We start from the raw sequence: 22,620 nt of genomic DNA on the forward strand, positions 1-22,620 counted from the left end.
TATGTGGTTGTTAGCTGGAGTATTCACTAGATGTCTATTAGGTCTGTTTGGTCAAGTATTAAATTTAAATCCAGAATTTCTTTGTTAGTTTTCTGTCTCTCTGATCTGTCTAATGCTGTTATTATGTTATTATATGGCTGTTTATCTCCTTTCTTACTTCTGGAAGTAATTGTCTTATAAATCTGGGTGCTCCAATATTGAATGCCTATATATTGAGGATAGTTAAATCATCTTGTTGAATGGAACCATTTATCATTATATAATGCCCTTCTTGGTTCTCTTTTACTATTGTTGGTTTAAAGTTCGTTTTATCTGATACAAGAATTGCTACCCCTGCTTCTTTTTGTTTTCCATTTCAGTGATAGATCTTGCCCTATCCTTTTATTTTGAACACGTGAGATGGATGTCTTGAAGGCAGCAGAGGGTTAAATCTGTTTTTTATCCATTTTGCCGTTCTATGTCTTTTAAGGAGCGCATTTAGGCCATTTACATTCAAGGTTAATATTGATATGTGAGGTTTTGTTTCTATTGTGGTATTGTTAGCCAGTTGCTACTTGTTAGCTAGTTGCTTTGCAGTTTCTATTATGTAGTTGCTTTGTGTAGAGTCTGTGGGCTTTACTTACACGTGCTTTTGTTGTAGCAGGTATTGTTCCATGTTCAGAACTCCTTTTAGCCTGGATCTGCAGCTGTGGTTTGGGCAGCTGCAGTGGCACCCAGGAGGGCAGGGTTCCTGCCTGCTCCTGGACCTCAAGAGCACAGGGAGGCTTAGATCTGCCTGCTCCATGGGGTGTGCGGCTCCTGCCTGCTCCTGGGTCGTGCAACCCCGTCTACACCCCTCTACTGCAGCCTGCGTGATGGCAGCAGCAGGCCATCTGGAGCTGCTGCTGCCATCACTTCTGCTTGGTTTTTTTCTATTGTTGTGTCTTCCAACTGTATTTTGAAATCTCTGTAGTGAATTTTTCTATTCCAGAAATTCTGTTTTGTTCTTCCTTAATATAGCTATGTCAACTTACATATCCTGGATCATTTTTCTGGTTTCTTTGTATTAGATTTCAACTTTCTCTTGGATCTCATTATTTGCAATTCATATTTTGAGTTACCTTTCATTTCAGACATTTCCATCTAGTTAGGATCCATTACTAGGTAGCTGGTGTGATCCCTTGGAAGTGTAAAACACTGTTGCTTTTTGTACTACTGGAGTTCCTGTGCTGATTCCTTTTCATCCAAAGATGCTGTAACTTCTTTTTTTGAATTTGCTATCATTTGGGTGAGGCTTTTTCATTATTTAATTTTTTCCCTTGGGGTTGTATGACTGTGGTGTATATTGTGTATGATAATTTGGCTTAGTTTCTAGGTGCTTTCAGGAGGCAAGTATTCTGCACGGGTTCCTTGGTTGTGGATGGGTTCTAGGAGGTGGAACCTATCCACAAGCTATCTCAGATGCTGTTTGCTGTAGCGATGTTATTTTTTGTTTAGTGGTGGAGTTCAGATGCAGCCCGGTAGATGGCGATAAAAAGTAAGAGCTACCAGGTAGGCTGATGCCCAGTGTACACGCCCTCCCTGATGGGGGTGGCAGAAAGAGATCCTGTTGGAGCAGGCTGAAGTCTCAGGGGAAGGTGGAGCAGAAAGTGCACCAGCTCCTTGTCCTCAGCTGGCAGGAACACGATCTGCTTCCATATCATGCCCCGTCACAGGGCTCATGACCTGTTTACAAGGGCTTTGTTCGTTGGTTCCCGGCCGCAGTGTGGCTATACACCACAGATTGACCTCTCTGATGGCTACCACTAGTATGGGGGTCAGGGCAGAACTTCTTCCCCCGGTCCAGAGCAGGAAACTTCATGGTCTGTCCTCAGTTGCCAGGGCACGGCTGCTCTATGTAGGGAGGGGAAGTTGGACCCCACCCTTCATCCCATTCTATTGTTAATGAGAATCTGATTGTTACCAGCTCTTACCATCATAAATAAAGCTACAGTGAACATTCTTATGCATGCCTTTTGTTGGAAATGTGCATTCATTTATCCTGGTATAAATCTAGGAGTGGAATTCCTTGATCACAAGGTAGGGTAGGTTAAGCTTTCTTAGATATTACTAAAGAGTTCTTCTAAGGATTTTACCAGTTCCCACTACCACCAGCAATGTATGAGAGTTCAACTTGCCCCACAGCCTTCCCAAATCTGGAATTGTCAGTCAGTCTTTTTAGTGTTAGTTATTAGTATCTCCTTGTTTTAATTTGCATTTGCCTGATTACTAATGATGTTGCATACTTTTGAAATATATTATTGGCAATTTGGGTAGCCTTGTTTATGAAATTCCTAATCAAGTATTTTGTCATTTTTCAAATTATGTGGGATTTTTTTGTTTGTTTTGTCTTTTTTTTTGTAGGAATTTATATATATCCTGGGTTAGAGTCCTTTGTCCAATATACATTGGGTGCTGTCTTCTCCCAATATATGACTGGTCCTTTATTTGCCTAATGCTATCTTTTGATTAATGGAATTTCCTAATCATAATTCTAAGGTATTTGTTTTTTTATTTTTAGACTAGTGCTTTTCATACTGTCCAATAAAAAATACCTTGCATATTCTGAGTTCAAAAATACATCACTTGCTTTTTTCCAGAATCTTTTTTGATTTATCTATTATACTTTGGTCTCTGATTCATTTCAAATTTCTATGTACAGTGCTGGGCATTTTTTCCATGTGGGTATATAATTGCTTCAGCAACATTTATTGGGAAAAATTTTTTAACTTTTATTTCCACATTGTATTGGGGTTTTGGTCATAAAACAAAAGATCATTTTTTGTGGGGTTATTTCTGAATACTACTATTCTGTTTCATTGATCGACCTTGATAGCCTTATTCTAATATCATACTGCCTTAATCACAGTAGCTTTAAAGTAAATCTTGAAATCTGGAATTCTAATTTTTCTGAAGTTCTCCTATTTCACATTGCAAACAACTTGTTAATTTTAACAAAGATGTTTATAGTAAAATGATATAGTAATTTTATAGTTTTCTTAAGATTTAATTGAATCTAGAGATCAATCTGGGTAAATTGATTTCTTCACAATATTAATTCTTCCAATCTATCTCCAATTAATTATATCCTCTTCAATTTTTTCCAAGGTTTTATAGTTTTCAGTGTACAGATCATTTAATTTATTCAAAAGATTTTGTTTTATGATTATATAAAATGTACTATGACATTTTATGTCGATTTTCAATTATTTCTGGTATCTAGAAATACCATTGATATTTGTAAACTGACCTTTTATCCTATCACAAGGTTGGGTTCATTTAGTAATAGCTGTAAAACCAGACCTGGTACTGAGAGTTTACTGAACCATTTGTGATTCCTTTGGATTTTCCATGTACCTAAATGCATAATCTGCAAAGAGTTTCATTCTTTCTTTTTTATTTTATTTTTTGGCCTAATTGCACTCCATGGACTTCCATATAATGTTGAAAGGAAATGGCGAGAGTGGACCTGCCTGTCGTGTTCCTGACTTCAGGGAAAAGAAATAGAGTTGTTTTTTCACCATTGAATGCTACATCAGTTTAGAATTTGTAAACACTTTTTATTAGATGAGGAAGATTTCTTTATATCTAGTTACATTATGAAATAGACAATTTTTGAATATAGATCAATAAAGAAAAATGCATGTTATAATCCCTAAGGGAACCACTAGATACACGTATGCATACACATGCAAATACACATGAACATACACACCCACCCACACACATGCGCGCGCACACACACACACAAACTAAAAAGCCAATAGGGTAAATAAAGCGGTGTAATAACAATATACCTCTAATTCCCCCAAAGAAGGCGCAAGGATAGAAATTAAGTAGCAGGTGGCACAGCTCAGTGCCCAGGGAGTCCTTCTTAGCCCACAGTTTCTCCCAAAGGAGAAAATGAAAAATGAATTACAAGTTTTCCCAGCCTGTGGTACACTGCCCACCCAGAACATTAAGGGGATCAGGAAAACTGAAACGTCTGGGACAGCTAGAAGTATTGAGAAGGGGAAGAAGTACACAGCAACTGGTGTGTGATTCTCAATAGCTGGACATGGATTCTGCTAAGTGGCTTGAGGATTCTAGTAAAAGGCCCACCCATAAACCCCACACAAGGACAACTTACTGGCAGACTCCCCCACTAACAAACTAATGCATGCCTTAAACATCCTGTGTGTCCATCCATGGATGTTGCCCTGTGCATCCCTGTGCACAAGGCCTATGTACTCCTGCAAATGGCACATGGATCTGAATAGCAGATGCAGATTTTAGCAGCAGGTTCAACTCCATTGGAATGTGAGAAGAAGCACACAAACTTGAAAACTTTGGGGCATTGTTGGGTAAAATAGATAAGCTCTCAGTACCAGGTCTGGTTTTATAGGATTGAGAGACAGAACATAAACATAAGACTTCCTCCCTTAGAGGGAACAAGAAAAGTGAAGCAGATGCATCCATAGAAAAGGTCTGAGAGACCCCAGAATCTCTAGTGGGACTTACTGAGGAAGGTCTATCTCTTGCAATGCTAGAAAGTGGACTGACATAGGTGACTACTTTTGCAAATGCAAGCAAAGAAACAAAACCCTCAAAGAACACAAAGAATCAGTGAATTATGGTATTACAAAAGGAACACTATAAAGCTCTGGTGGCTGACCCAAAAGAAATAGAAATCTACATACTACCTGACAAAAAAAAAAAAAAAAAAAAAAAAAAAAAAAAAAAAAAAAAACAGAAAATAATCATTTTAAAGTAGCTTAGTGAGTTAGAAGAGAACAGATAGACAATTAAGTGATATCAGAAAAACACTATACGAACAAAATGGAAAGTTCAACAAAAAGACAGAAACCATAAAAATAAGCCAACAGAAATTCTATACAATATCTGGCTGAAACACTCAGTAGAAATCCTCAACAGCTGACTCTATCAAGTAGAAAAAAAAGAATTTGACAGCTGCTCTGTGAAAACCTGTATAGACTGCTTTTCAAAATTGGTCCCTAAACCCATTCCTCCTCAATGGGCAGGACCTACCAACCAGGGTCTCCAGCCACCCCTGCCAGTGCTCTCCAGTCAACAGGGTTTTGAAACCTCCCTAGGACGGAGCTCCCAGAGGGACAGTGGGGCTGCCATCTTTGTGGTTTGGGTGATTTAGCAGGTCCGGCCTTCAGATCTGGAAGAGTCCAAGGCGATCAGGGGCTGAAGTGGACCCCCAGCACAGCACAGCTGCCCTATGAAAATGTGGCCAGACTGTTTTTTTAACCAGGTCCCTGATTCCCTGATTCTGTTCCTCCTCACCAGACAGGGCCTCCCAACCAGGATCTCTAGCCACCTCCTGTAGATGTGTATGGGCCAGCAGCAGGTCCGTACCTCCCTGGGACAGAGCTCCCAGAGCGATGGGCAGGCTGCCATCTTTGCTGTTTTACAGCCTTCAATGGTGATACCTCCAGGTACTGGAAAATCTGAGGTGACTACAGACTGGAGTGCACCCCCAGCATACTGCAACAGCCCTATGCAAAAGTGGCCAGTAACATGGGTGCCCATTCCGATACCTCCTCATCAGGCAAGTCCTCCAGCCCTCGGCCTCCAGCAACTGCCCCCAACCCCAGAGCTATCAAGCCAGTAGCAACCTGGCAACTCTCTAGACAGAGCCTCCAGGGGCAATTGAAAGCCTCTCTGCCACTGCCTCTGCAGTAGAACTGCCTTTGCTACCCTTCAACTAACAAACAAGCAAAGACCCTAAGTGCTTTATTCACACCTCCAATAAGCTGCAGTTGACCTAAGGAGAGGAGGCCAGTCCATCTCCCATGGGTCCCACACACCCCTCACTGCTCATCTTAAGACAGGGAACCCCCGGCTTGGGTCCACAATACAGACCCTTCATCCTGAGCTGATTGTACTCAGCATTTGCTGACCTGCATCTCTCTGGGGTGGAACCCCTAGGAGACAAGCAAAATACCCTTGGCCACAACCACTACTAAGATCCCTTCTTCTGCTCCTTTCAAGTTGGGGAAGGAACATAAACACTGAGATCACCCCAGAGCTGTAGTGGAAAGCCCAAGAATGCCAAGCCATGATCTACAGCCAGCACTCAATGGGGAGGGAAAACCCACACCCTCAGAGCATTGAGAAGGAACACAGTTGTAACTGTGAGGAAACACAGGGGAGACACATAACCAAGTAAGAGTCTACCAACTGACCAATAAGCCTAAGTGCCACCTACTGGATCACACCCTAAAGCCTCAACACCAAAAATACCTCATAACATACCCCCTTGAAACCAGAGACAAGAATTCAGCAACAAATAAAGACCCTGCACGAAGCCATGGCCCAATGAAAACATCCAGAACAGAAGTCTATTGGCTGTACTTAATGTACACTGCAGTTAAAGGACACCCACATGCAGAGATGAGAAAGAACCAACGCAACAACTCCAGTTACCCAAATGACCAGAGTGTTGTATGAGTTTAGTAATTCTAGACACTGTGATTGAAACAAGGTTGAGGAGTCAACCTTGTCCTCCAAACAACTGCACCAGTTCACCAACAAGAGTTCTTAATCAGGACGAACTGGCTGGAATTACAGAAATAGAATTCAGAATATGGATAGGAACAGATATAATTGAGATTCAGGAGGATGGAAAAACCTAATCCAAAAAAAAATAAAAATAAAAATCATGATAAAGTGATACAGGAGCTGAAGGACAAAATAGCCAGTATAAAAAAGAACTTAATGGGTCTGACAGAGCTGAATAACACAATACAAGAATTTCACAATGCAATCACAAGAATTAGCAGAATAAACCAAGCTGAGGGAAGAATCTCAGAACTTAAAGACTGGTTCTTTGAAATAAGACAACCAGACAAAGAAAAAAGAATAAAAAGAAATGAACAAAACCTCTAAAAAGTGTGGGATTATGTAAAGAGGCCAAATCTATGAATCACTGGCATCCCTGAATGGGCAGGGGAGGGAGGGCAGGAAGCAAACAACTTGGAAAATGTATTTCAGGATATCATCCATGAAAACTTCTCCACCCTTGCTAGAGAAGCCAACAGCCAAATTCAGGAAATACAGAGAACTCCTACAAGAGTCTACAAGAAGATCATTCCCAAGACATATAATGGTCAGATTTTCCAAGGTCAAAATGAAAGAAAGAATGTTAAAGGCAGCTAGAGAGAAAGGGCAGGTCACCTACAATGGGAACGCCATCAAGCTAACAGCAAATCTCTCAGCTGAAACCTACAAGCCAGAAGAGACTGGGGGCCTATGGTTAACATTCTTTTTTTTTTTTTTTTTTTTTTTTTTTTTTTTTTTTTTTTTTTTTAGTAATACATACACTTCTTTATTAATGTATTAACAAGTTCTAGGTGTGGGTCAATTACCACAATTTCCAAGTGGCAATGAATGTAAATGGTGATCATAAATGATTTTTTGATGTCTCCAAAGCAACTTTGAGGTGATACAAAAACACCTGTAGTTTTTCATGGTGTCAAAGTCACAAACAGTAACATGAGTACTTACGGGGTTTCTTGCCTACACTGAGAATGGAAGGATATGCTAACTTTCAGTTAAAAGGTGGTGACAAATAAAGATGTATTTTTCCCATTCAAGTTTATGTATCCGCAAATTATATGCCCTTGAGACAGAGGTTCCAGATTCTTCTGATTTAAGACTTTTTGAGTTACTGATGTCCAGCTTTTCTGCTGCCTTAGATGCTTGAGACAGGAAAAGCAAAGAGCAGCTCTTATTTAAGGGCTAAGTAGACATGAGTGGGCACTTCTCAAGCCCCACCTCCACAGAACACTCAAGTTTGTATGGTTATATCCATACAACTTTATGTCACAGCTCCATTTTCCCTGCTCTGGTGATCATGGAAACAGTTCTAAACACCTCAGACTTCTATCATTTCTCCAAAATGCCACCTTCTTCTTTGCCTCTTATTTATTTATTTATTTATTTATTTGCTATTGCCACAAATAGCCACAAGCTAACCTAATAATGCCCCACCAGACACTATAACCCAAACCCTATGATGCAGGACAGGTAAGCCCCAAACTTAGGGCTTAGCCCAGGAGAGTTCTTGGCTTTGCCTAGGAACGAATTCAAGGGCAAGCCAGTGGGGTTAGACAGCAATCTTTTATTGAATGGTACGGCTCCTTCAAGAGAAGGACAAACTCATAGGCAGCACACCCAGAGTCAGCAATGTATGGGATCTTGGCTACTGTGTTTGTATTCCCTTATACCCACTTTCAATTACATGCAAATTAAGGGGTGGCCCAATGCAAATTAAGGGACAGGTATATTTAGAACTTTCTTGGAAGGAGGCAGTAACTTCCAGGTCATTGCCATGGAAAGTAGTGGTAACGTCCGGGTCATTGTCATGGCATTTGTAAACTGCCATGGTGCTGGTGGGAGTGTCTTCTGCTAATTAGCAAAGAGGACAGCTGGGGATCACTTTCATCGCCATCTGCTGGTTCTTGCTGGTTTCTCCACTTGATCCTGTCTGAACCAGATCCTGTTTTGGTCAGCAGTGTTGTGACAAGAAAACAAGTCCTGCCAGTCTCCTACCTCACCTATAGTTTTACAATGTATAGCCAATCACTAATCAATATTATTTCTGTAAGCCACTGAGAATTTCTGATGAATGACTTTGTATCAGCCCACTCCCTGTCCCCTTTTTTTTACCTTTACGAACCTGCTTGTAACAAAGCCCAAAAGGAGCTCATTTTCAAGCTTACTTTGGTCTCAGTCTTCCAGGCAGCTGTCCTCATTTTGGCCCAAGTAAGCTCTTTAAATTGTATTTTGTGTCTCAGCCTCTTCCTTTTAGGTCAACTCATTATTATTATTTTTAAATTAGCTATTCTGATGGGTGTGGCTGAGGTATTTTGTTCTTTAATTTGCTTCTCAATAATTCTAAACAAGGTGCAGTGGCTCACATCTGTAATCCCAGAGCTCTGCGGGGACAAGATGAGATCACTTGAGGCCAGGAGTTCAAGACCAGTCCTGGGCAACATAGTGAGAATGTTTCTATAAAAAATAAAATAAAAATTAGCTGGGTGTGGTGGTGTGCACCTGTAGTCCTAGCTACTTGGGAGGCTGAGGTGGGAGGATCCCTTGGGCCCAGGAGTTTGAGGTTGCAGTGAGCTATGATTGCATCAATGCACTCGAGCTTGGGCAATAGAGTGGGACCTTGTCTCTAAAAAATAGAAATAAAAAAAATTCTAAGAAAAGCAAGCACATATATATTTAGGAATCCCCTTTCATGTAGGGCCTATTCAAGTGCCTTGCCTGTTTTTCTATTGGTTTGGTTTTATCATATTGACTTTTAAGAGTTCTTCATGTATTGTAGGATGTGAGACACATATCACTTTTTTTACTTAAGGTTGGTAACAACTAGTCACATGATTTCACCAGATACAAAGGATCCTGGGAATGTAAGCTAGCTGTGGTGCACAGGAAGAAGAAAAAATGAGTTTTCTGAGTGAACTTACTAGTCACTGCAATAACATCATCTAACAAATAAAAAATATTTCCCTATATTCCAAATTTGCAAGTTTTTATTTCACAAAGAATTTCATTAAAATATTTCAATGATTTTATTTACTGAGATTGTCATGTAATTCTATTTCTGGTCATATGTAATGAAGCCTTGCTACCATGATAATCACTGCTTACACAGCTGACTTGGCTTTGGCCTCCTGACCTGCATAGGATCATCCTTGACATAGGTTAGATACTTGTCCCCACTCAAATCTTACATTGAAATATAATCCCAATGCTGGAGGTGGGAGGTGATTGTATCATGGGGGTGGGTTTATCATGAATGGTTTAGCACTATCCTCTTGGTGCTGCCCCTCTCAATAGTGAGTGAGATCTTGAGAGATGTGGCTGTTTAAGCCTTTAACCATTTAGGAAAAAAAAAAAAAGTGCAGCTTGCTGCCAGCACTCATTTAGTTTTTACATAAACATGTTCTTTGAGGCTAAAGCAAATATGATTGACTTTCAATGTAAAAATAAAATATAAAAACTGTTCTTGGAGTTCTGTCTAAACAGAACTAACATCAGAATTGTCTATTTCAGAAAAATTGGATTCATCAAATGAATCTTCACCCAACAATTGTCTGAGAATGATGTTAACATCATGCATAGAACATTACATTTTCTCAAATTTGACATTTTCAGCGATCAAGAATTACTATATTTTATAAATGGAAATACCACTACTAATTACTATATTTTATACATGGAAATACCACTACTAAAAACAAAATTATAGAATTATGTCTTTTATTTCCAAAGTCGATATACTAGAGTGATGAGAAAATAATAATAAAAGTGAGACATTTCGTGGCAAAGTTATCTTGGCATACATGCTGCAGCTGCAAGTGCTGCAGGTGAGTATTCTCAGTGCAAATGGGAAAAGGGTTAAAAGTGTGTGGCAGCCCTCCCCCTTCTTGCTCCAGCTCTCACTGTGTGACGTGATTTCTGTCATGACAGTAAGCTTCCTGAGGCCTTCCCAGAAGCCAAGCAGATGCCAGCATTATGCTTCCTGTAAAGCCTGCAGAACTGTGAGCCAATTAAACCTCTTTTCTCTATAAATTACCCAGTCTCAGGTATTTCTTTATAGCAATCCAAGAATGGCCTAATACAATCCCCACTGAATGTTTACTTTCTTCTGCAGAATAAAAAGTAGGTATTTCCTGGGCCCTGAACAACAGAAAGCAGAACAAATAGATGTTTATGTGGTTGTATAGCATTGCTTAGGTACCAGCAGCAGGCCGGTTGGAGCACCAATTCCATAATGTTTCTTCCTCAAGCTCTACAATCTGGTAACTCCAACCTCTTCATTTGTATTTTCCCAACCATAGGGGTGACTGCTTTCTGCAGATTTTCTTTTTAGGTTTCTACATAGCTCCATTGCTGTTCTTTTAGCATTCTAACATGTATGTAACCAATCACTTCTGTTAAACCTGGCATCATTTCTGTTTTCTTGATCATATCCAGATACATTACCCTTGATCAACTCTAAGCTTATGGTATTGATGTGAACAAATCTTCAATATATAAGTCAAAAATTTAACTGAAATATCTCTGTATTCCAGGGCCATGGGGAGATGTTTTATATAGAGAATCGAGTGTCCAAATCAGAAGTAAATAATAAAGGCTCCTCCCTCTTCACTTTATGAATTCTATAACCTAGGTGTCCAGAGACCACAGGAGCTTAATGCAAGCCATAACTGTTGAATCTTTTGGTGGCTAAGAACCATTTTTGAAGTTCAAAAGATAAATAAATAATTAATGGAAACATGAATTTCCCCATCTCATGGATGGAGAGATGGGTGGGCAGAGGAAGAAAATAGAAAAAGCCAAGAAATTACCAAGTCAGTTTCAATACTTCATGGAGAGAAAAGGAAACCAGTTAAGATATCATCAAGGGAAAGCCAAGCATCAGTTGTGATGATTTCCATATCGTCAAGAAATAACCAACCAACCAAGGACTTTGTGAAAGTCTTTGAGGCTAGGTGCTTGGTGCTCACAAGTCTTTACGCTGTAAGAATGAAGCAGGCTGGCCAGAAGCCACAGTCAGTTACCTGCAGGACCTTTCTGCTGTGGTAGGGAGACAATTCCCTAATTAGGCTGATTGTTAGGACATCAATCCTTTCTCCCTCCTGCTTCCAGTGAGCAAGGTGTGATCGCTTGAGTTACACCTCCTAAATCTGGTGAGAAAGTGTACAAAGGCAAATGTCCTTAGGTTCATTATCCCTAAAATAACAAGACTGAGGGAGAAAGAACGGTTTTGTCTCATCCCAGTGTTAGAGACAACTCTTGCTTTGTTTCTCAGAAGTAAAACTCTGTCCAGGCTCAGTCAGTAGACTAGCCAGCCAGATGTGGAAATACAGTTCTATCTCAATGTTAACAGTCCACATGTAGAGGATTATGTACGTGCATGTATATGTATTATGTATACTTATACATACACGCATACACACACAAAGCATGGGTAATATCTATGCTTCTTTGTAGCTTATTATTCTACAAAATTCATTGACTGTTCAGATGTAGTTTAGGAAAGGCCCTATTAAAGTCCAAGAACCCCTTGGACTTCTACCAAGTTGATTTAACATTTACTGTACTCATCTCCACCTGGGTGTAGGTGAGGTAGAACAGTGGAGCTTTAAGATATGTCTACAGACTTGTGCCTTATTCAGTTACTTTTATTAACAAAGTACCTGAGTGAAATTGGCTAGAGTTAAGATCTCTGAAAATGCCTGTTTTGATAGATCTCATATTTCACTGACATAAACTATTTATTTGTAGAAAGAAAGTTTTAATTCCCACAATTCTTATAAAACCCTCACCCAGAATGAAACACTGAAATAATTTGGTAGCTGAAAATACACTGAATTAAAATAAGCAAAAACACTTCCATAATCAATTATGAACAGTTTCAAACAGGTTAAAACTATGTCTATGGTCTATGCTACTTTAGGCTACACACTTGTGACATTTATCTACAGTCTTCAAATTCATTCTGAAAACTGTTTCAGTAAACACCTTCATCAAAATTAACGTTAAAGATCATGTTTCCCTGTAAATTCAACATAAGGTAAAACATTGTGTCCTTTCAGGATATAAAATGTATGGCTTTTATAAAAGGATGGGGCAAGATATATGTATATGACTAAACATGACTTTTCCCATAATATTCACTATTATAACTTCTGTATTCACTTTTAACCTTTTAACCATCCTTCGGTCAGCATATACTCCATGAAAGGCACTGTTAGTTTCTAGGGATGTATAGATGACTGAGCCCTTGTTTGTGCTCTAGCAAACCTAGCCTATTTACATTTATTGTCTCCGAAATCCTTAGAATTCAAAGTACTAAGTTATTTTAATTTATTAGATGTTGACAAATATCTATTGGGCATTGGCTGAGCTATCACCAGCCAAAGAGTTGTGTTTTTCTTTAGCAAGAGATGACATGTGAAACAGGTTGACAGAGACCAAAAATTTCTTTGGTCCTGGTAAGAAAACCACAAGTGTGAATGAAGAATACAGTTTTTCAAATTTCTTAGAATTCTTTTTGGTTAATTAGGTCACATAATATCTTTAGCTATGTAAGTGTGTGTTAAAGATACATCCATTTTCAGGAATTTTTGTTGGCTATCTTCATTGTGAAAATAACTGTATTCTTACTTCTTTTAGACAGAAAAGCAATGTTCTTTTGAAAGTTGGGTAAAGGTCAAATAGTGGTCATATTTTCTCCTTATTTTTGCCACTTTAGCCACAGGACTTTCTGAACAATGACACTAACCTCCCCTTAAAAATTGTTTTCTAGGCTGGGCGGGGTGGCTCACAACTCTAATCCCAGAACTTTGGGAGGCCAAGGCAGGTGGATCATCTGAGGTCAGGAGTTTGAGACCAGCCTGGTCAACATGGTGAAACCCCATCTCTACTAAAAGCAGAAAAATTAGCCAGGCATGGTGGCATGCACCTGTAATCCCAGCTACTTGGTAGGCTGAGGCAGGATAATCTCTTGAATCTGGGAGGCAGAGGTTGCAGTGAGCCTAGACCAAACAATTGCACTCCAGCCTGGGCAACGAGAGAAACTGTTTAAAAAAAATTTTTTTTTTATTTCTAAGAATTTTGTGGCTTGAAAATCTAGCAATTTTGACTAACTTTATATATTTCTTATACTATTCTCAAAGAGATGTAAAAGGATGTATATGGAAGTTAATAGTCTGGTTTGCCTATATTGGATTTTGGTATCACTAAAATTACTTTTTTAAAAAGTTAAGAGATTTTAAAATTGTTATTCCTTTTAATTTCGAGACAGGGTTCCACTCTGTCACCCAAGCTGAAGTGCAGAGGTGTGATCTTTGCTCACTGTAACCTCTGCCTCCTGGACTCAAGCCATCCTCCCGCCTCAGCCTCCCAAGTAGCTGGGACTACAGGAGGGCACCACCATGCCCGGGTAACTTTGTATTTTTTTTTTTTTGAGAGATGGGGTCTCACTGTGTTGCCCAGGCTGGTCTTGAATTCCTGAGGTCAAGCAATCCACCCACCCCACCCTCCCAAAGTGCTGAGATTACAAGCATGAGCCACTACACCTGGCTGAGACTATTTTTTAGACCAGTTTTAGGTTTACAAAAAAATTGAGCAGAAAGTTCAGAGAACCCCTACCTGTTTCCCTGTTAATTAACATCTTGTATTAGTATATTTGTTACTATTGATAAGCCAATATTGATACATTAACTAAAGCACACAATCTACATTAGGGTTCACGCTTTGTAAAATTTTATGGGTTTTAACAAATGTGTAACATCACACATCTACCATTACAGTATCAATAGAGAATAATTTCACTGCCCTAAATATCTCAAGCTCCACCTATTTATCCCTTCTCTCCCAACCCCACCCCCCCACCACTGGAACTCTGATCCTTTTATTGCTTCCATTGTTTTGCCTTTTCCAGAATGTCCTATCCTTGGAATCACACAGTGTATAGACTGGCTTTTTTCACTTAGTAATATGCATTCAATATTCCTCCTTGTCTTCTTAAAGTTTGATAGTTCATTTTTTGAGGTTGAATAATATTCCATTTTATGGATGTACAACAGTTTGCTCATTTATTTACCCGCTGAAGGACATCTTGGTTGTTTCCAGTTTGGGGCAATTATGAATATAACTGTTATAAACATTTGTGTGCAGGTTTTTGTGTGGACATAAGTTTTCCATTCATTTGGGTAAATTCCTATGAACTTGATTGCTGAATCATATGGAAAGAGCATGTTGGCTTTGTAAGAAACTGTTAAACTGTCTTCCAAAGTGCCTGGCAATGAATGACAGTATCTGTTGCTCCACACCCTTGCCAGCATTTGGTGTTATTTAGTGTTTTGGATTTTAGCCATTCTAGTAAGTGGTATTTTATTGTTGTTTTAATTTACAATGCCCTTATGACATACTCCCTTAAGCATCTTTACATACGCTTATTTGTCATCTGTATATCTTGTAAGGTGTCTGTTCAGATTCTTTGCCCACTTTTTAATTGGGTTTGAGTTTAAAGAGTTCTTTTGTATATTTGGGATATGAATCTTGTATAAGATATATATATATATTTTACAAACACTTTTCTCAATCTGTGGCTTGGCTTTTTAGCTTTTTATACACTTAACAGTGTCTTTTGTGGAGCATAAGTTTTAACTTTAATGACGTCCAACTTCCAATTTTTCTTCCATGAATTGTGATTTTGGTGCTGTATCTAAAAACTCACTGCCAAACCCATGATCACTTAGATTTTCTCTTATGTTATTTTCTAGAAGTTTTATAGTTTTGTGTTTTACTTTTATGTCTATGATCAGCTTTGAATTAATTTTTGTGAAAGGTCAGTATCTACACTTATCTATTTGAATGTGGATGTTCCAGGACCATTTGTTAAAAAGACTATCTCCATTGAATTGTCTTTGTTCCTTTGTCGAAGATCAATGGACTACATTTATATGGGTCTATTTCTGGGCTCTCTATTCTGGTCCATTGATCTGTTTATTCTTTCACCAATACCACAATGCCTTAACTACTGGAGTGGAGCTTTATAGTAAGACTTGAAATTGAGTAGTGTTAGTCCTGACTTTGTTCTTCAATGTTGTGTTGGCTCTTCTGGTCTTTTGCCTGTCTATATAAATTTTAGAATCAGCTTGTCAATATCCACAAAATAACTTGCTGAGATTTTAAACGGAATTACATTGAATCTATAGAACAATTTGGGAAGAGCAGACATATTGATAATATTGAGGTTTCCTATCCATGAACATGGGCTATTTCTCCATTTATTTAGTTTTTTTATTTCTTTCATCAGTTGTAGTTTCCATCATACAGATCTCATACAACTTTCATTAGATTTATACCTAAGTATTTCATTTTTGGGAGTGCCAATATAGACATTGTGTTTTAAATTTCAAATTCCACTTGCCCATTGCTGCTATATAGGAAAGTGATTGACTTTTGTATATTAACCTTGTTTCTTCTAACCTTGCTATAACTGCTTATTAGTCTAGGAGTTATTTTGTAAAATTTTTTGGACTTTCTACATAGACAATTATGTCATCTGTGAACAAAAAACCATCTGTACACTTTTTATTCCCTTTCTTCTCTTACTCTATTAGCTAAGACTAATGTAAATAGTGTTGTGTTTTAAATTTCAAATTCCAAGTCTTCATTTTTGGTATACAGGAAAGCAGCCTACTCTGTCTTCTTGGTTAGCCTGGTTAAAATTTCATCAAATTTATTGATCTTTTTTATTTTTTAAAGTCTCAGCTTTTGGTGTTACTGATTTTCTCCACTGTTTTCCCATTTTCAATTTCATTGGTTTCTGATCTAATTTTCTTTAAACATTTTGTAGTGAGGGGATTACTTCTCTTTTTAAAAATTTTTAAAATAAGTTTTGTTTTAAATTGATACATAAGTGTCCGTATTTATGGGGTACAGTATGTTTCAATACATATATAATTACTTTCAAACATAAGAAAAAGTAATGTGAAAACTAAAGTACACATATTTATTTTAAAACATTTGTCATATTTGCTAATAAATTTATAAGGAACAAAGAACGCCTGAATCTACTTAAAAGAACCTTAATCTCAAATGAAGTAAAATATATAAATAATCAGCAAAATTCGTATTAACTTGTAGAAACATAGTTTATTTCATGCAAAGCTACATTCTTTCCTATATTTTAACAGCTAATCAAATAAACATTTCAAAAAATTCATTACATCACAATAAATTAAAATACTACAAAGGAACTGCAAGTCAATGAATTTATCAAAACCAAACTGAGAGAACACTATGCACAGATAAGGCCAAAGTTACTAATTTGCTTACAGGTAGCACTTTGCAGCTTTTTCCAAATACGTATTTGAAAACGTAGTTAGAATCTACAGAGAAAAAAATAGTTTTATCTACAACCCAATGATCAGATAATAAAACATTTGTCATTACGTATCAGGTAGCAATGGCTAACTAAAGATAAATTTGGCATCATGCACCGAAAATGACCACAGTAACATTTTGAAAAATTATGATCATATGCACATTTGAAAAGATTAATTTTCCATTTCACCTAATCAACTGAATTGGATAAAGGCAAAATAACAAGTATTTTATTAATGCAATGCAGAAATTAGGTTTTTGGTATATTAATAATTTGCTTGTGTATTGGTATATATAAAAATCACTGAAGGGATCTAGGATTATTTCAAGCTCACACTGGACTACTGAAATTTAGAATACTGTCTTAAGGAAACAGGTCTGGGCAGAACTTATTTGAGATAGATTTTAAAACTATTTAAAAGCAATACTACAATTAGTTACTTACAAAAACATTTATAAAAATTAAATATCAGAAAGTGAGAACATCAATATTAGAGCTCTGTTGTATCATTCAATGTTATAATTTATAAATACATATTATAGTAATTTAAAACACAGGTCCACATATTTTCTACCTTCTAAAATAAGAAAAATCCTTCAAGTTGTTTTCAAAATATGAACAAAAATCCATTGGATTGCTTTTAAAAAATAAATACACCGTCTCTCCCCTACAACTTGGTATGCTAAGTAGGGAAGATGCTTGCCAGCATTGTTGAGAAATACAGTTCCAAATTAGTAGGCTAATAACATTTATGTCAGTATCAACTCTAAATGGTGTTGTACAGTCAGCTTAAATAAATTATGATTTTACCCTACATATGTCTGCAATAGTAAATCATTCTTTCTACTCTTTTGAACTAAGTACAGTAAAATTCTTTCACAAAATAATCTGAGATCAAGATAACCACAAAAGGAAATATTTTCAGTGAAAAAAAGTTAATTTTTCCCAAGGAGTGTGTAAAAAACAAATGTCTTTTAGGATATTGATGAGAAGAGGAACATGCCAATATTCTTGCTTTATTAACAGATTTAAAAATTACAGTGAGTCCTCAATTGACCTCAATGGACAAATGGCTGGGTACAGAAGGAATCAGAGGCGAGGACATGTTCCTGCTGCAGTGGGAAGTTAAGACAGAGCAGGACTACGGCCTGCTGTACTGGAGGAAATTGCTCCTAGGGCCTTGTCTCCAGGAGTTGGGAAAGGGGAAAGAAAACATTGCCCAGTCTTCCAAGTCTCTGGGCAAAAAGTCACTGAGTTGGAAAGAAGTACCTCATACAGATGGGAATTCATATTTTAGAAGGCCTTCTGTAACCTTCTTATATTGTTTCAATGCTCCTAAGAAAAGTTTTGATGATGTATGTTATTAATTCCTTTTCATAAAAAGATGTCTCAAGAATCTAAATAAATCTTAAATTTTGGGGGGAAATCTATTTTTATGTAAAAATATTACACTGAAAACAATTTATTTACTGATGTGTCCTCTTTAGTGACCTAAAAGATACACTGAGCCAGCATACTTTACATTTGTATTCAGATGTTGCTTAGTTGTCTAGCAAAATCTGTTTGACTACTTTAGGTACAATATTGCTATTTCAAGCAGTGGGATTTGTAGTCAGAACTAGCTCCTTCGGAGTGTACCACTCATCAAAAACAACTCTGTACACAAAACAGAAGGAAAACCTTTCAGCACATTAAAAGTCATACTATAAACATAGGCCTCAGAAAGGAAGAAAGGTATAAAGGAATGAGAGAGGACATAAGAAAAGAAAGACAAAACCCTAAATCTACTTACTTCTTAACATTTAGAATTTAATACAATCCATTACATTTGATGATTCAAGTATGCTAAGATTTTTCAGGGACATATTTTGTCGCTTAGTGCAAATATACTTGTAATTTTTAGGCATGATCCCCTCAAATCACGAGTAACAAACTCACCTTACTAAACAGGTGAATTATAATATGGAGAGTTTATTTTTTCTGTAATGTGGTAATCAGCACACCATCAAGAACATTCCCTAAACCTATTAATGCTATAAAGAATGAGGTTTGTAACTGAATGTAAATTAAATTTCTCCATTAATATGCTAAAATATACTTTTAAAAAACCACATACATTGACTTTCCTATGCTAATTTAATTTGGGATACATCCAGCTTAAATTTCAGAACTGATCATCTAATCAAAGAGTAGTCCAAAAAAATCAACTGGCAGAATGTTTTTTTGAATGTCTGGATTGTCAAATTTTCTGATCTATTCTTTATAAAGGGAAAACCCTTGAATCTTTTGATTTAGTTCTTACCATTTTTGTGAAATGAGGGCCTCTTAAGCAATGAGATTATTCAAAAGCCCTTGTATTCATTTGGTAAGAGAGCAAATTTTAATAATTAAACTTATACTTTCTTTCGTTTTTTACAAAAATGCTCTACTGATAACAAGTTATTTATGTTGTAAAAGAAGTTAATTAGTAATTTAGAGGCGATTCATTAAATTAATAGATTATTATTATTTTCTGCAATAGTTATTCTGAATTACTGGCTTACTGAATATTCTTTTTTTTTTTTTTTTTTTTTTTTTGAGACGGAGTCTTGCTGTGTCGCCCAGGCTGGAGTGCAGTGGCACAATCTCGGCTCACTGCAAGCTCCTAACAACTATTTAAAGAATAATTTGGAAAATTTTAAACAAATACTTTTTATCAAGTAATAAAGTCATCAAAAATTACCAGAAATAATTCTTTAAGAAATGTACTTTGCATGTAAAGTACATGTGTTTAGTAGTCCTATTTTGCAGTAGATGTCATTATATTTCAATAAGCTTCTCAAAAGAGAAAACTTCTGCCCATTAAAGTTTTTTACACAAGGTGGCTTGACAAATATTAACTTGGTTCCCCAGCAATAAACTGAGTCTTCCAGGGTCAAGTCATTGCCTTCTGAACTCAAATTTATCCAACAAAATAACATTTTTATATGATTGTATATAACATTCTGTAAGACAAATTCTGCTTAAGAAGTTGAATATTCTGAATCACTGAAACAACCAAGTATTATTTTAAATATAACTTTAAAGTCATAAAGGAATCTATACTGGTTGTGAAGTGTATGCACGTATATACTTCAATTATAACCACAAAAAATTTAATACTAAAGGAAAGTGGCAACATTACCTTATACATTCCTACCAACTTATCTTAGGGCATTATAAAAGTTAGTTATAAAAGTAATTGGCTAGTTTCTTTTCCTTTTCTGCTTCTGTTTCAACAACAGCATCTTAATTTCATGACAAAACCTGATGAGAAACATTATACTTAAGAAATTATTCCAAAGTAAACTCAAAGACTAAATAAAACAACACTACTTTCACAGGCCTTTTGATGAATTAGTCCAAAAGCATTTTTGCTTTAGGGACTTGTAAACTTTTCTGTAATAACAAGAAACTGGACCCCTTTCTGGGATGATCATTTCCCCCATCCAATACCTTCAAGTATCACTAGGAAAAATAGCACAGTTATAAACTCCAGTACATAAACACCAACTCAACTTCCTCACAATGGCTTTGTAAGGTAGATCAGCAGGTAAATAGCAAGTATCGTCTTCATTCTGCAAATGAAAGTGCAGAATGAAGCACCTGAGGCACTGAAGAGCTACGTGATTTGCCCAAGGTATTCAATTAGTCAATCATTAAATTACAAAGAGCATCAAATTATCTCTGCTCCTGGCTTATTACTTTCTGGCCACACTTCACATGAAAAGACTGTAAGTATGTGTTCTTAAGTGTAGTCTATATGACCTTCAATTCAGAGTAAGTCTAGCCACTGACAATTATTTTAAAAGGGATCTAATCTCAAAGATCATAAAAACTCGAAGATCAAAATTTTCAGATAATGAGGATGATGCCCTATTCCTTTCAATATCTGCATAGAGCTGTGTTTTTAAAAAACTTACATGATGATATTTATTAAAAAGAAAAATAAAAATTTTAAATTTATGTCTTGGGGAAAGATTAACTTCACGTTAGGGGAACCATATAATTCATCTTCAAACTGGGATACTTGAGGGTGAAAGTAATCACTAGTAATAAACAGGATACTAGGTGTTGCACTGAGACTGTATTAGGCAAGCTGAAGTATGGTCACCCAATGTAGCATGGATTCAGTAAGAGTTGCAAATATTCTAGGGACATAAGAAAACTCTCTGCAAGCATGCTGCGATCAAACATGTTCACTTTTCAATAAAACACTAGTGCTTTAAAATATAATACATAAATTTAGCTTAAACACAAAGGTTAAAACAATCTATTTAGTATGAATGTTTAGCCAACAAGTTATTACACATTTCCATTCTAATATAGTTTTGTTTTCTATAAACCACAATTTAAGTATCAGTAATAACAGTAAATGGATTCACTTTTTACCTTTGAATAACCAGTTTTTTTCTCAAAAAGTATAAACAGGTACCTTTAAATATTGAAGGATTTTGTTGGACTCTTTGACTACTAAAAAAAAAAAACAATTTTCCATTAATGCCTAGGATTTATCCTTGAATGGCATAATCAACATTTAAATCAATATGTTAAATGATAAGTGTGAACATAGCTTTCTGAAATGAAAATCTTTTATAAAGCATTACCAGAAGCATAAAAAAATCCAGTTACTACAAAGACTGAAGGAATACTATATCACCTGATTATAGTACACATGCTAAATACACAGACACGCATCAGTTGAAGTATAATCTTAATCTTATACATGCAAAAATCCTCCACTAGTTTGCAAACAGATTTGAAAAAGCACTTTACATTCAGTTATGTCTAGTAAGTAAGCCTTGTTTTAAGACACGAGTTTTATGAATACAGTTATTATTTGAGGTCTCCATTCACTTACATTTCTTTGGGAAATACAGGTTGAATATACCTTTTAGAAGTAACAAAAATGTAAGTCACAATAACAAAACTGTATATAATATTATTTAGTATAACTTATGGCTTCCTTGAATCTTTAAAATAACTCTCTTGAAAAAAAATTAATCGGAAACAAACTGAACTGCACGTTCTTAACATATGTTGATCTTTTTTAAAATCCTTCCACTGTAACTGTACTTCTAAGGCAGATGCTTAGGAAATGATATGTAATAAATCTTGTTGGAAAAGGTGATACTCTATTCAATGCAAATTAAACTATTATTCCTAAGATATAATTAATTCTCAGTGCCTTTTTTGTTATCTTGACACTTTTCACTGAGTATAGAGGAAACTCTAGGGTACACAGATGTTCATCAAGACTGAACTGATGTGTTGACCTTGGTTAGTGGTCCCACAAACTTTTTCAGACTTTAAACATCATTAAATATGTCACTGCGAGACATTGAGAGATATCGTCCACCAGGCTGATACCTAAAAAGGGAACATAAAGAAATGATCTGAGGCATCAAAAATAATGAAGAGAGGAAAACAAGAATACATTAAAAGGGAGTGGCCATATAATTTGTAAGTACTGTAAAATCTAGTCAGTAGCTGAAAGCAGAAACTTACTCTCCAAGTATATTATCCAAAATGACTTAATTATAAATCAACCAGCAACTGTTTTAGACCCTAGAATATATGCATGACAGAGTGAGAGATGTAAAAAGAAGGGGCGGGGGATGTAAGACACATCTGGGAGATTAATCAATTCCATAACC

General features: G+C 36.5%; 1 protein-coding gene across 2 annotated transcripts in view; it reads right to left on the reverse strand.

Annotated features, from left to right (window-relative positions):
• Nucleotides 1-21,187: 21,187 nt before the first annotated feature.
• LMBRD2 (LMBR1 domain containing 2) overlaps nucleotides 21,188-22,620 on the reverse strand; it is a 58,737-nt gene continuing 57,304 nt past the window's right edge. For both annotated transcript variants that reach the window (XM_003274347.4, XM_030813966.1), the window contains one exon: nucleotides 21,188-22,333. In XM_003274347.4, coding sequence (XP_003274395.1) covers nucleotides 22,273-22,333 — 61 coding nt within the window. In that variant the 3' untranslated portion in view covers nucleotides 21,188-22,272. The remainder of the gene's footprint in view (nucleotides 22,334-22,620) is intronic.

This window comes from Nomascus leucogenys, chromosome 6, assembly GCF_006542625.1.
Source record: "Nomascus leucogenys isolate Asia chromosome 6, Asia_NLE_v1, whole genome shotgun sequence".
NCBI classification, from domain to species: Eukaryota; Metazoa; Chordata; class Mammalia; order Primates; family Hylobatidae; genus Nomascus; species Nomascus leucogenys.